This window comes from Alosa pseudoharengus, unplaced genomic scaffold (genome assembly GCF_046254945.1).
Source record: "Alosa pseudoharengus isolate Yale_2024_CS ecotype anadromous, Long Island Sound unplaced genomic scaffold, YU_APseudo_1.1 YU_APseudo_1.1_scf_20, whole genome shotgun sequence".
Lineage (NCBI taxonomy): Eukaryota > Metazoa > Chordata > Actinopteri > Clupeiformes > Clupeidae > Alosa > Alosa pseudoharengus.
In genome coordinates this window covers 6,360,446-6,375,445 of record NW_027468664.1, presented here as the reverse complement: position 1 = coordinate 6,375,445, position 15,000 = coordinate 6,360,446, and the positions used below count along the sequence as shown (strand labels likewise).

Genomic DNA, 15,000 nt, shown 5'->3' with positions numbered 1-15,000 from the left:
ATGTTAGTATATCTGGCCCAAAATGCCACCAGAGGATAGTCTTCCTGTGTCAGCACTTTACACAATGAAGATGCCAGTGCTCTCAGCACAGGGATTGTAAATTCTTCAACTACTTGCAAAACACACCACACAAAAACATCCCACTACGCACGCACGCGCACGCGCACACGCACGCACGCACAAAAACATCCCACTACGCACACACTCCCTGTTCCCTCTTCATGTAGTACATCCCTCCTGCTCATCCTCACAACACACTTAGCCTGCAGTCAGAATCAACATGCCCTTGCTGCCACCATAACACAAAACTCTCCTGCACACCAAATACACAAAACATCTCCTTTTTCCTTTTTCATATCCCCAAGAATACTCCCTCAGCCCCAAATATCTGCAGCATCACTAAACACACACCCATGTTAATTTAGCAGGGACCATGTAGGGCATCTCTGGAAGAAATATGGAGCTACAAGGAACAGCATAACTGGAACATTTTGTAACATTTTGTATTGTACTGTGTCTTGCCGTGAGTAGATTAATCTGATCACGAGTGCATGTAGCTGTAAAACTAAATGTCTCAGTTTTGTAATGCGATGCCTTAGTCTTTGGTTTGTGGCTTGAGGACTCATTCGTTTGTAAATCTGTAGTGTTTATAGTTAAGACGTCTCCTGAACTTGCAAGAAATGATAGAGCCACACACGGCAGTCACTGCCCAATCCAAGCACGGAGAAACAGTGAAATTACTTTGACAGAAATAAATTATCATACGAAATGATCAATATGCAATTTGATTCAACGCTCACATCTATGGTTTCTGAAGACCACTTCATTCACAGAAGACAGCTTCGTTAACAGACACTGATTTTTCAAACAATCCTTCACATTCACTTACAGTATAGCTCACTCTGGAATTAATTAATTAGATGTTTTATTCATAGTGAAATACCCTGTATTCAAATCATGTTTCAAGCCCAAGCAAGTGAGGCACTGGAGAACATGTTTTTTGTATTTAAGATTTAGTTACTACATTAACTATTCAGCATTATGTGGACTATTCATTTATTCAATATTAGATCTCAAGAATCAATATATGACACTGGCCTGTAACCTCAACAGATGCTAGTAGTGCTAGTGTTTAGCTAGCTAACCACTTTGACAACATTTTGTGGACACTTACAAAATTTTAGTTATGTTCTCTATGAATGTGTGTGAAGCTTTCAAATATAACTGAAATAAAAACCTAACTACCATTTTATATTAGTGGTGCTAAATTGAGTCCTGATATCCCCTGGAAGCTAGACACATCTACTACCCTGTGACCCATTCCCACCACTGACCACTGACCACAGCACATCCCTACCTGTTCTGGGTCCGGCAGCAGGGAGGGCTGAAGCTGGGCTGCTTTGGGCCATCAGACTAGCTTGGTAGAGGGAGTCCAGCTCGGAGAGCTCCTGTTCCACAGGCTCCAGGTCAGCTCCAGAGCCTGTACTGCGGTCGGGGGCACTGCGCATCTCTCTTCCCTGGTGTGGCGTGCGGGACCAGGGGTCAGGGCAGGACATGCTTCCCTGTGTCCTGGAACTGAATGAATGGCCGGTTTCGGAGGCTGGGGAGCAGGGGACCCAGGTGCTGTCAGGGGGGGTCATGTACGGCGTCACCACGGCATCAGGCCGGTCCAGGCTCCAGGATGACCAATGGCACGTGGGCCTGGGCGGGGTCAGAGGACTGGGGCTGGCGCGGGATAGGCCGGGGGAGCGCTGGGGGGCGGAGTTGAGCGGGTGCCACAGCGGGAGGCGCAGGTGGTTCTCCCCATCTCGGCTCTGCGCCTCCTCTCTCCTCCCTCGCTTCTCTCCGTCTTCGGGGCGGGGGGGCTGGGGAGGGGGTGGAGGGGGCCCTTCTGGCCCCGCAGCCTGGCTCTGCTGCTCCACCCTCCCCAGCAGGCTCCAGGCGTCCAGCGGCAGCGAGGGCAGGGAGATGGCCAGGTGCTTGCGGAGGGGCCGGATGGACACACCTGAGGCCTGCAGGATGTCGGACAACCTGATGCCCTCCCAGCGCTCATCCTCCCTCAGCCCCGCCTCCTCCGCGGGGCTCGGCCAATCGTAATGACTTCCGGGGACGACATGGCTATTGGGCGACTGCTGTGTGGAGGCGGGGGAGGTGATTGACGTGTGGCTCTGAGAGAAAGATGGGACTTGATTGGTGGAGGTGGGGGACTGAGGGAGGGAACGGGAGGGCAGGGCAAGGGCAGCGTCCTGATTGGTGTCCCAGAGCTGGTGGGGGGTTTTCGTCAGCAGTACTTGGAGCGGGCCAGGCTGTTCACTATTGGGGAGAGAGAGAGAGAGAGGGAGAGAGAGAGAGACAGAGAGAGGGGGGAGAGGGAGAGAGAGAGAGAGGGAGAGAGAGAGAGAGAGAGGGAGAGAGAGAGAGGGGGGAGAGGGAGGAGGGAGAGAGGGAGAGAGAGAGAGAGAGCGAGAGAGAGTGTGAGAGAGAGAGAGAGAGAGGTGTGGTCAGGATTATGCTGACAGCAGACACAAGACAGGGGTGGCATGTGCTGCCAAGATAGGAAACAACAGGACACTACAACAGGAGAGAGAGACTTTTGGTCAAAACATAATGTCGGCACAATATGTACGTAGTGTTTCCTCAAAAAAACAGTTCAGGGATTTTTAAACCATGAGATGATCAGCATACAAATGTGCACTCAAATGTGTCAAACATTCTTATATTTCCAGCACAAGAAGAGCATTTGGCTGATTTGTAAGCTCCCAAATGACTAAATAATAGGGATTCTAAATAGAGTTTGACCAGGGCGTATAGTAGTTTAAAAAATGAGTAAAATGAGTCCAGCAAGTACTGAAGTGTTGTGGGCTGAGCGTGGGGTCAGACACACTGGGTCTGGACAAACATAGGACACTGCAGAAGCAGCATTCATGCATTCCTGTACTCACTAGGAAACAAAAAAAGTAAGCTGCTATTACCACACTAAAGAAAGCAACAGAATAGACGTATACACAATAAACATACAGAAAAATAAAAGATAGTGAATTTACTTATTAATGTATTCATTTATTTATTTAATTTACTTGTAGTGAATACTTAATTTTCAGTGTCCCATGTAAGGTAAAAAAACGGTGATTCCAAAGTAGCCTACTAAGCCATAAATCATGTATTCTATGTTTCTTCAGACCAGAGTGCACCGTTTGGGAAGAACTTGTTGAAACCGTGGCTTTGGTAAAAGGTAAATGGACTGCATCTATATAGCACTCTTCTACTTATCCGAGCACTCAAAGCGCTTTACAGAGTAATGACTCACATTCACCCATTCACACAAACACTCATACACCGATGACACATACTGCCTAACAGAAGGGCTACAGTTAATGCTCATAGTCAATTTTCATTTCTTTACTGCCGAATGTAGCATGATTTTGGTTCATCTTCTGCTGAGTATCACAAATTCTAAAACATACAGTATACTGAAGGAGTGTGAGGAACAAATAGAAATGGCAGCCACAGACACAAGAGTGTTCATATTGTAGCAGTGAGTTGGTTACAAACAAGCTGGAAGAGTACAAAGGGTACAAAGGTTCACATCTATAATAGAGAAGAAAATAGGATTTCTATAGGAGATATACTGTAATACAGGAGAAAACATGGCCACTTATCTCTCCTCAAGTATGACTAGTAATTGTTACATTAGCTTTGTCTCCAGATAGCACACTTTGTTCAATTTAAAAACAAGTAAACCAAATTAAACCACCTGGTCGGACAGTTTGAAAGAGTTTGTTAAAGTACCACCAAAGCACTTTTCCTCTGTTGCAGGCACGCTATTTGTTTATCCAGCAGCGGCTTTGGAAATAACGATGTCCACAGCCAAGGTAGAGTCCCGGTATGTTGCATGATGTTATGAAAGTATGATGATCTGGCAAAATTGCATAGTGCGGTTATAGCCGATAGATAGTCGCGAAACGAATGCAGAAGTGCCATTCATCCTGTTACGAGTTGATGAACCACTGAAACGATTTTGGAAACATTATTTTATGGAACAAAAAACTCTTTGGTGTTGCTTTAATATTTGCTCAATATACAGTAGATGCAGCACTATCATCACCACTTGCAGTAGGTCTGAGAATTTTTTCATGTTTTCCTGCCAAAAATAAACATCCTGGAGAGTGATATGAAGGAAATCACACACACAACACACGCACACAAACACACACACACCATAGTAATAATAGAAAACTTTGCCAATACATAGTGCCAATGTCACTGGTGAGAATACCAGTCCTACATAGAGCTGAATATCTTTTATCATAATGAAAACTCACCAGTGACAACACTTCATATGAGACTAAAACTCTCTGCTTTGTTATATGTGGTTTCTGTTTTCTTTCAGATCAGTACGAGTATTTTATCTGCTGTACGCTAACCCTTGGCTACAGGACATATGGTACAAACTGATAGCTATATGACACATACACCTGCATTATGGAGAGCTGGCCTGTGTGAAACATTGCTTTCTGTCCACTTTGTGATCATTTTTTAAATTTCCAGACCAGCTTCTGGTGTGGTAGGATAATGCGTACAGCACCATGTACTGTACCCACCAGAGGCTTGGTCATTGAGGAAAGGAGTGAACATCCCCCCTACACTTTCAAAGGGAAATTAAATTAATAAAATGTACACATTTAATAAACTCATTGATTAAGTGTAACAACACTATATTAATCTGGAGTACGATATAATTGCTTTACACCCTCACAGTCCTTTATAAGGCCTTTGCTTTCATTTACCAGCCAAACCAACAACCCCCCCTCCCACCCCCCAAATCCAACTCCGCCGTCCGCAGCTTCGTCCACTACTTTTAAAACCAGCTGCCGCCACTGGTCCCATAACAAAGTAATGTTCCCACACTACCATCGCTCCTGCTTCTGGTCCCATAACAAAGTAATGTTCCCACACTACCATCGCTCCTGCTTCTAACAGAGCAGCTACAGCAGCCCAGCACGAGGTGCCCCGCATCCATACTCCTCTCCCTATGGCTGCAAGGGGATTTCAAATACCACAACTACACAACTTCTATTTCCTGTCTTACATAATCTGCATTTAACATGACCTACACTTAACACACTCACACACAAGCTCTATACACTCATATACATACCACACACACACACACACAAACACACACACACACACACACACACACACACACACACACACACACACACACACTCATATACACTACCACACACACACGACACATGCGTTGAGGAGTGACGCACACAGTGACCTTAACCTGCTTTTGCTGCAGATGAATCACTGTAGTGATAAACGTGCCACCGGACTGCAGTGATCTGAAGTGAAACCAGCAGTAATGAAAGAGTATGAGTAAAAGCAGAGGGATTCACACACACACACACACACACACACACACGCACGCACACACGCACACACACACACACACACAGTTGGGAACACACATTTGAATGAGGGTGATGGGACACCTCCATCTCCACCTTCATCTCTCTTTATCTCACTCTCTCAGCTTTATGCCCCCATGACAGATGCAGTCAAAGAAACTTAGTGACTAATGTATATCTATAATTGATTGAGTTTGTGCTGGTTGTGTGTGTGTGTGTGTGTGTGTGTGTGTGTGTGTGTGTGTGTGTGTGTGTGTATGCGTGTGTGTGTGTGTGTGTGTGTGTGTGTGTGTGTGTGTGTGTGTGTGTGTGTGTGTGTGTGTGTGTGTATGCGTGTGTGTGTGTGTGCGTGTGTTACAGTATGTGCATACGGTATGTGAGAGTGTTTTTTCATGACAGTGTGTGAGAGTGTGTGTTTGTGGTGTGTGTTTGTGTGTATGGGAGAAAGAGTGTTTGGTTGGGTAAGCAGCACTGATTAATGTGATAGAGTGTTGGCTCCCTGTAAATACTCCCAGACCACCACGCTCCGTAATTACCCATGGGGCTGTGGGCCAGGTCAGCCCATACATCACCGCCCCTGCTCTCATCGATCTGGACAACAGAAGGAAGTGGCAAGAGGAGGAGAAAGAAGAGGAAGAGGAAGAAGACCAGAAGAAACAGTAGAAGAAGAAGAAGAAAAGGAAGAAGGGGAAGAGGAAGCTGAAGAAGGAAAAGAAGAAGTAGAATAGAGGAAGAAGGGGAAAAGTGCCTCTACATTCAGACCTTGAGAGCCATTACTGTATAGTGTCTGTGTAGCCATTGAACTTCTTGTCCTACACATGAATACCTTATCTTGTGATCTAAACTTCTTGTCCTACACATGAATACCCTATCTTGTGATCTAAACTTCTTGTCCTACACATGAATACCCTATCTTGTGATCTAAACTTCTTGTCCTACACATAAATACCTTATCTTGGGGCGGCATTAAGTGTAAGTTTGATCATGGCCAGACATGGTGTGACAGCTGCAAGGAGGCAGAAATTATTAAATATTTTGGCGTATACAGATTTGTTCAGCAACTTGATGAACAGAACAGAAAACCAAGAAGGTGACATTTTGTAATTCCTTGTGGGGACCATGAAGAAGGAAATCAGAATATGGAGGCAAGAAATTAAAGTAGATAAGCATGATAGCGATGATGTTGATCATGAAGGAAAACACTTTTACTGGGTTGCATTGCTTAATTGGTCTATGTGATTTTCAAATCAATTTTCAATTTCAATTTAATTTTACTTATAGAGCACCAAAACATTACATATGTCTCATGGCGCTTTACAGAGTGCTAGACAATCAGAGAAAAGAAAAGAAGGCCCATGGGTAACAGGGGTAAACCCTTAATATTCAGTGGATATCTCATAATGCCTTCACAAAGCAGAATTAAAAGTGCATGTAAATGGCAGGCTTTCCCATAAAGGGTACATCAATTTGTAAGGCATCAATTAAATATTTGCCTGATCCAACCAAGCACAATACTGTTACAACAATGTCAGTAAGGTTCCCTCCGACCCCACAAGTCATGAGGTGTCTCACTGTGTAAGACAGTGTGAAATTAGCTTTTCCTAATCCATTCATTACAAGCTTTCCTTTGTGGCGTCACCGACCACTGGGACCGGCCTTTTGAACCGCCCTCAGCTGAGACCAGACCACCAGACCAACACCAATGAGCTTTCCACAGGTGGTGGGGCAGACAACTGGGGGGCTGGGGGGAGAGGAGAGCGAGGGGAGGGGGGGGGGGGGCGGTACCTTTGCGGCCCGTGCGGTCGGCTCTGCTCCGGTGGCCGTGCGACCTCCAGCTGAGCTCCTGCCCTCCGCATGCACCCCTGCAGCCGGCCGGCCGCAGACTCAGTCCTGCTATCAGTGTTAGCCTCATGCATGGGCAATCTTAGTGAAGCTACAATGCAAAAGAATAAAATAAAACAGAATGGAGAGGAAACAAAGAGAGAAAAGAGAGGGAGAAGAAAGTGAAAGAAAGAGAGAGAGAGAGAAAGAGAGAGAGAGAGAGTGAGAGACAGGGCAAGAGGGGAGGAAAGAGAAAGAAAGCAAAATGCAAGGGAAGAAAGAAAGAGGTGAGTTATGAAGGGCCTAGCATGCTGCCTCTGTTCTACTGTACAGCTGCAGTTGGTCAGAGAAAGGCGCGAGTGGGACCTGCCACTCGACACCAGGAGAATACAGTTTTGTCGGGGACGTTCAGCAGGTTAAGTGTCGCACCACAGGTCCATCTGAGCCACGTTCGAGAGGAGGTGGCCTTTTGGCCACGTAAAAATGACCTTGTGTTTGACCCCTGTGGTGCCACTGCTCGGCCTGCTGAAGGCACCCTTAATGAGTGGCATGTTAGAAAGGGCAGAGTGAAGAAGCATCGGATGCACAGGAGAGAAACCAAGACTCAAAAGGCCTTCCGTGACCAGCCCTAACCATTCATAATCTACTGGAACATTACACTTTACATCAATCATCATCACAATAGTCATCAGTCTGCATTGCAGACCTCATTAGATTAGTTAATGTTTGTAAATGACGGTTTTCATTCCTGTGGAAGCGGAGGCCAAGCTTTGGCCCAGGAGATACTCGGCCTAGAGCTGCCTTGGTTGCTCTCCTGCCTTCAGTTGTTACATGAACAAAACTGCATGAGAGGTTAAGATGTGCTGCCATGGTTGCTGAAGTCTCACTCCTTTTAAAACCCAAACATCTGAAATTACAGTGCAGTTTATCCCTGTGGAGGCATTCTAGCACATTGTCTGAGTAATTCTAAATTGTAAGTGCCAAACAAACTCTGTCTTCCATGAGCATAGTACACGGTAGACTGCTTAGGGGCTCACAGGTAGCACACACACACACACAAATACACTGGACAAACATAATACACACACCAAGGAACTGACAAAGAGAAGTGTGTGTGTGTGTGTGTGTGTGTGTGTGTGTAGAGAAAGAGAGAGAGAGAGAGAGAGATAATGCATATGAATGAACACACTATGTGCCGGTATGTGGACCAAAAGACACACTATGAGGTCATGTGTTGACCTGTTGACCAATCTGGACTGATAATCTGAAGAGAGACTTGAGAACTGTTTGCTGAGACTGTTTGAAGAGCTCTGATTCCTATTGGCTGGAGGGGCTGGGGCTGCACTGGAGCTGGCTGACCCATTAGCAGCTGGGGTCAGAGGGTGCTAATCCCGAAGCTCATTTCAACTGGGTAACAGATAATCATCCAATTAAAAAAAAAAAAAATGACCATCCTTTCTGTTAAAGCACACAAACACACGCACACGCACACACACGCACACATTCACACACACACACATTTGCACACACACACACTGGTGACCTGAATTTCAGTGCTTTGAGCTGGTTGTTTAAAATAGCCTGGTCTGGTCTGGGATTTTTTCCCCTCGTTCTCTGCCTGGCTGTTGAAAAGAAGCTACTCTCATAAATCACACTAGACAGGCCACCATTTTGGACCAACAACATGCGCGCACACACACACACACACACACACACACACACACACACACACACACACACACACACACACACACACACAAAATACTAACAGTTCAAATTTGAAAATTGAACTTGCCAGTCCTTGGGAAATTAGAAAGAGTGGGTGCATTTGCAGGGACATAATTCAAAAACTACATTTCCTACAGTTCCATTAATACTCCAAAGGGTAGCTTGGCACTCGGACACATGCGTGTGTGAGATGGCTCTTGGCCTCCGTTACTGCTGTGCATTTACAGCCAACGATTTTGAGCACTGGGGTGTGGCTATGCCTTACGCGTGCATTACATTTGATTATACCTCTGGGATGCCAGTTCATGCAACCGCATCGCCCACAGCAATCCATTCCAATCCTGCTGAGGAAGGCCTATCGATTTCGGAAGGATTCATCTGAAGCTGGCAACCCTGCCACCCACTGCTCATTACCGCTCCTCCTTCTGCCTCTCTCTCTCCTCCTCTCTCTCCTCCTCTTCCTCTCTGCTCTCGCTCCACCACCCTCCTCCTCCGGTTGAAATTATGGGATGGAGGTTGAGCGAGTCATGTTTACCACCCACACAAAGTGCTCCTGTCAGACCCCACTCTCTCTAGCTACTGCAGGGCTAGACCCTAGTGCAGCGGTGTAGGCCACACAGTATGCTGCAGTCCTGAGCTGACCGCGTCCAATTAGACCAGCATAATGTGTTGAAGGGGACAACAAACACAAGCACGACCACGAATACACAAACACACATGACTTGTACACATGACTTGACACACACTTGTGCATCACGGTTACAGAACACCTTTGGTCATTGTCCCCCCCACCCCAGTGTGCCCGTGCTGCTGTTTACCCTGGTGCTGCAGCTCGTCCAGGTCCATGAACTTGCTGGGTTTGGGGTTGAAGCCCTGCGCCGCCTCCCGCTCCTTCTCCCGCTTCCTCTGGAGCTCCTGCTGCCGCGCGCGACGCGCCACCTCCTCCTGCAGCTCGTCCAGCTCGCTGCGGCCCTCGGCTGCAACACACACACACGGACACGGATACGGATACGGACATAAACACACATAAACACACACACACACACACACACACACACACACACACACACACACACACACACACACACAAACAACAAACAACAAACAAACAAACAAACAAACAAACAAACAAACAAACAAACACACACACACACACCCACACGGATACGGATACGGACATAAACACACACACACACACACCAAACAAACAAACAAACACACACACACACACACACACGGATACGGATACGGACATAAACACACACACACACACACCAAACAAACAAACAAACAAACAAACACACACACACACACACACACGGATACGGATACGGACATAAACACACACACACACACACCAAACAAACAAACAAACACACACATACATAAATATGAATGTAAATATGAATGTGCATGCACACACAGGAGAAGCTGTGAGAAGGAGATGCTGTTGGACGTAAGGGAGTGTGGAATGCCAGTAAAATTGGCCCCAGGCTCAGCACTGATCAACACCATTAGGCTCTCTAGTGTATATTTCTGTCATTCCTGTCACATTAGATCAGCTGATCTGGTCTGATTTACAGACATTGGCCCCTGAAGTAGTGGCTCTCAGATAAGCAAACACCACTGCTGACCGCATTTAGACTCACCTAATTGTATCTCTAGGCGGCCAAAGTCAACATACCAGTAACTAATGCTAGAGCAGGTCAATACTCCACTACCGTCAGAGCCTGCGGTGGAGCCACAACCCATGCTTGCGGTGTCTGACCGACGGCTGTGTCCATCTGCACTCACCTGGGCCGGTGAGGGTGCGCGGCCAGCTCGGCGAAGGGAGCTCTTGCAGGATGGCGCTGCTGCTCTTGGACTTAGGCACGGAGCGCCAGGACGGCCCAAAGGTCAGTGACCTTTTACTGGCCATATCCCTGAGACAGGAGAGGAACGTCAGCGGAATAACCCAAAAAGTGACGCTTTTATGCATAATGTGTAAGAAGTAGGGTTTACCTGTGTGTGTGTGTGTGTGTGTGTGTGTGTGTGTGTGTGTCTGTGCTGCATGTATGTAATGTTACATTGTTACATTGTTTCTATTGGATTGCGTGTAGGTGAATGACACAGATATGCAAGTGTGTGTACATCTGTGCATTTGTGTGTGTCTGTATGCTGAGATGGAAATGTGAGTGTGTGGGTAATATGAGCTGAGATGTTAAGTGTGTTATGTGGGTAAGTGACTTGAGATCTGAATGTGTGTGTTTGTGTGTGTGTGTGTGTGTGTGTGTGTGTGTGTGTGTGTGTGTGTGTTAGCTGAGATGTTAAAGGGAAACTTGGCAGGATTTCCCCCTCTGCTGAAGAAATTGTGCATTATGCTATTTCAAACTGTGGAAAAAGGTAATGATAAAGCACATGGATTTGTTTACAAGCTAGCAAACCGGTAAGCATAAGTTCGGCAGACTATGTGGATGGTACAAGGTAAGAAACACGATTTAAAACGAGTTTCTTGTTTCTCACTTCTCTTTCCGGGACGGTAGTCTCAATGTTGCAAGGTTGGTTTTCCACCTGGGGACGCTAGGGGCAGCGGGAAAAGTCACCATTTTCACCGGAACAGGTCATTTAACCATCCAAATGATTTCTAAACGGGTTTATTATGTTGAAATAGCTGCCAAGTTCCCCTTTAATGTGTGTGTGTGGGTAAAGTGAGTTGATATTCTGAATGTGTGTGTGTGTGTGTAAGTACTTTGGGCAGCCGTGGCCCACTGGTTAGCACTCTGGACTTGTAACCGGAGGGTTGCCGGTTCAAGCCCCGACCAGTGGGCCGTGGCTGAAGTGCCCTTGAGCAAGGCAGCTAACCCCTCACTGCTCCCCGAGCGCCGCCGTTGTAGCAGGCAGCTCACTGCGCCGGGATTAGTGTGTGCTTCACCTCACTGTGTGTTCACTGTGTGCTGTTTGTGTTTCACTAATTCACCGATTGGGTTAAATGCAGAGACCAAATTTCCCTCACGGGATCAAAAAAGTATATATACTTATATACTATACTAATGTGAGCTATTCTGTGTGTGTGGGTGTGTGTTAAGTGCGCCACATACTCAACGCACCCGACCAGTAGCGCAACAATGTGACGTCACAGAAGCGCCGTAACCATTTATACTCGCGCGTGGTGGTCGCGACACTAGTTGCAATATTCTCCTGAACAGAGGTGTCGCTGTTGTGAAAAGACTAACATTAACTACGTTACAGCAGAAGAAGCTGCAGTAATGTAAGAAACACTAGTAGCTAGGGTTAGCTAGCCTCTGTGATGGTACTTCAGACTTTGGTTGCTACTATTCACAACTACCATCATCATTATCATGTAGTTTCCAAGGTGTGTGCACAGGTAGATAGATAGATAGATAAATAGATAGGTACTGTAGTCATCCCAAGGGAAATTTTAATAATTTAAACAGTTTAGTTTGCTGGCTAGCTAGCTAGCAGCTGGCTGAGTTTGTGTAATTTCCTGAAGTGGAAAGAGATTTTGTTCAGGCCTTAATAGATATCCTTTGTTTGAAAATAAATCATTTCTATTCTTTCCTCTTAATTCCATGTGTTGCAACTCTCACTGGTAACTTTGTTAACTTATCCAGCAAACTATTAAAAATTCACGACTGTAACAACACTGCAACTCTCGCTTGCCCTCGAACTAGTCCATCTTCCTGTTTCTGCCTTGTTGCGCTCGTCTGAAAAAAAATGAGTGGTGCGCTACCGTGTGCTACACGGCCAAAACCCTGGCGCGCCAGAGAGATCTACGTCATTTTGACGTCACATTGTCGCGCTACCGGTCGGGTGCGTCAGGTAATGTATGTAGAAGCCTTAAGGTGTGTGTGTGTGTGTGTGTGTGTGTGTGAGTTGCGTGGGTGTGGGTGTGTGTGTGTGTGTGTGTGAGTTGCGTGGGCGTGTGGAGCGCTACCTGTGTGTGCTGGCGCCGGCGGCCTCGTGCAGGGGCATGTCCATGCTGACGGGGCTGTTGCTGTTGCGCTCGCTGCTCTCGTAGCCGCTCTCCATCCTCTGGATGAGGCGCGGTGGTGGTGGTGGTGGAGCGGGCAGTCTCTCCATCTCGCCCTCGCACGCCGCCGCTGCCGCCTCGGCCTCGGCCACACCACCGCCGCCCGCCCCCCCAGCGCCTCCGGCCGCGCCCAGCGGGGGGCTGGCGGGCAGTGCGGAGAGCGGCTGCGTCCAGCGACGGCCCGCGACGTCCCCCGGGCGGGTGAAGATGCTGTCGATGTTGAGGGCCTCGCGCCGCGGGCGCCAGGCGGGCCGGTAGCATCGCCCCCCCCCGCCGGCGGACGAGCTGGACTTGGACTCGCTGCTGGTGCTCTCGTCCTCCCAGACGTCGCGTCCTCCCAGTCGTCCCCGTCCCACACCCCCCCCTTGGGGGCCCCCGGCCACGCTGGCGCCGCTGCCCCCCCCCACCGACGAGCCGCAGCCCCCCAGGCCCGAGCTGGCACAGGACGGGGGCCGCCCGTGCATCAGGAGGGTCCCGGCGTCCGGGTAGTCCTGCTGAGGTCGACCCCTGCTGGAGGGACGGGGCGTGGACACGGGGCTGGGCTGCTCCTTCAACAGCACCTCACCTGAGCAGAGTAAGGGGACACGTCAGGGAGCTCTGATAGGTCAATGCGTGTATGAGCACTGTATAATGCATCTATAATGAGCACTTCATAATGTATGTATTTATGCATACTGTTATAAGTTCAGTCGAGGATATCTACACCTGTGAGTTTCTGTATGTGTTTCCATTAATAAATACATAAAATGTATGTGCGTGTGTGTGTGTGTGTGCGTGTGTGTGTGAGAGAGTGAGTGTGTGTATGTGTTTCCATTAATAAATACATAAAATATGTTAGTGTGTGTGTGTGTGTGTGTGTGTGTGTGTGTGTGTGTGAGAGAGAGAGAGTGTGTGTGTATGTGTTTCCATTAATAAATACATAAAATATGTGTGTGTGTGTGTGTGTGTGCCCAACCTGCTGTCTCCAGACTGTGGTGGGACCCTGCTGGGCTGTCGGGGCTGCAGACCACGGTCCCCTGGGAGTCCGAGGAGAAGTGGCTGGCCAGCGACTCGTGCTGCGAACGCGTCGGCAGGTAGCTGCAGCTGTCCGTGGACGAGTCGGTGCGCGTGTCGCTGGAGATGGACGGCTCCCGGCCTGACCGCACACACACACACACACACACACACACACACGGCCACAGTCAAACTCAACACATCTTAATACTGTACAACTACAGAAAAAAAAACATCTCAATAATATACTGTTTAACTACAACAAAAACATCTCAATATTGTGTTATATAACAATAGCAAACACAACCACAACAGACTCACACATCTCAACACACAACAATAACCCCCTTTGGGATCTACTACTGCAAAACAGGGCTTTCTGTTTCTGAATCAACAAAAACAAAGTCACAGAAGTGGAATCTGCGACTCACAGTGGTGCCTTGTGCAAGACGCGTTGTGACAACGTTGGGCCGCTCTACGATAGAGACATGGAGTAAAAGCATTAGCCCAAATGAGAGCTCTGCTATGTCTGCCTACTAGGGCATCACTACTGTACCTAATGAAGTGGGGGACGGCGCCAAAACCACTGACAAATTGAGAGAGAGCTGCCCACATCATTACGCCTGATGTCAAGAGGGGTCGTCCAGACAGAGTGCTGACTCAAGTCGACCAGAACTCTTTCAATCACTACAAACCCACTCAACGGTCACTCACTCTCTTTCTCTATTCTCTCCCACTCTCCTGTTCATCTAGCTCTCCTCTCTTCCCCTCATCTCTCTATCTCTACCTCCCTCTTATCTCTTCTCTATCTCCCTCTTATCTCTTCTCTATCTTCCTCTCATCTCTCCATCTCATCTCTCCGTCTCATCTCTCCGTCTCATCTCTCCGTCTCTCAGATTCTCTCTTTCTCAGTTCCATTTCTCTATCCCTCCCTCCGTGGCGCTCACCGCTGTCCTCGCTGTCGTAGCCCTTGCTGCTGTGCTGCAGGTCCAGCTGAGGGGCTGCGTCCTG

At 47.8% G+C, this 15,000-nt stretch overlaps 1 protein-coding gene across 1 annotated transcript in view; it reads right to left on the bottom strand.

Annotated features, from left to right (window-relative positions):
• Positions 1-2,191: 2,191 nt before the first annotated feature.
• usp54b (ubiquitin specific peptidase 54b) overlaps positions 2,192-15,000 on the bottom strand; it is a 50,478-nt gene continuing 37,669 nt past the window's right edge. The window contains exons 9-14 of the mRNA XM_076297500.1: positions 14,937-15,000; positions 13,952-14,131; positions 12,901-13,561; positions 10,761-10,888; positions 9,785-9,943; positions 2,192-2,313 (exon numbers count right to left, since the gene is read on the bottom strand). The exon at positions 14,937-15,000 is cut by the window's right edge and continues 102 nt beyond it. Of these exons, the coding sequence (XP_076153615.1) occupies positions 2,282-2,313; positions 9,785-9,943; positions 10,761-10,888; positions 12,901-13,561; positions 13,952-14,131; positions 14,937-15,000 (1,224 nt within the window). The 3' untranslated portion in view covers positions 2,192-2,281. The remainder of the gene's footprint in view (positions 2,314-9,784; positions 9,944-10,760; positions 10,889-12,900; positions 13,562-13,951; positions 14,132-14,936) is intronic.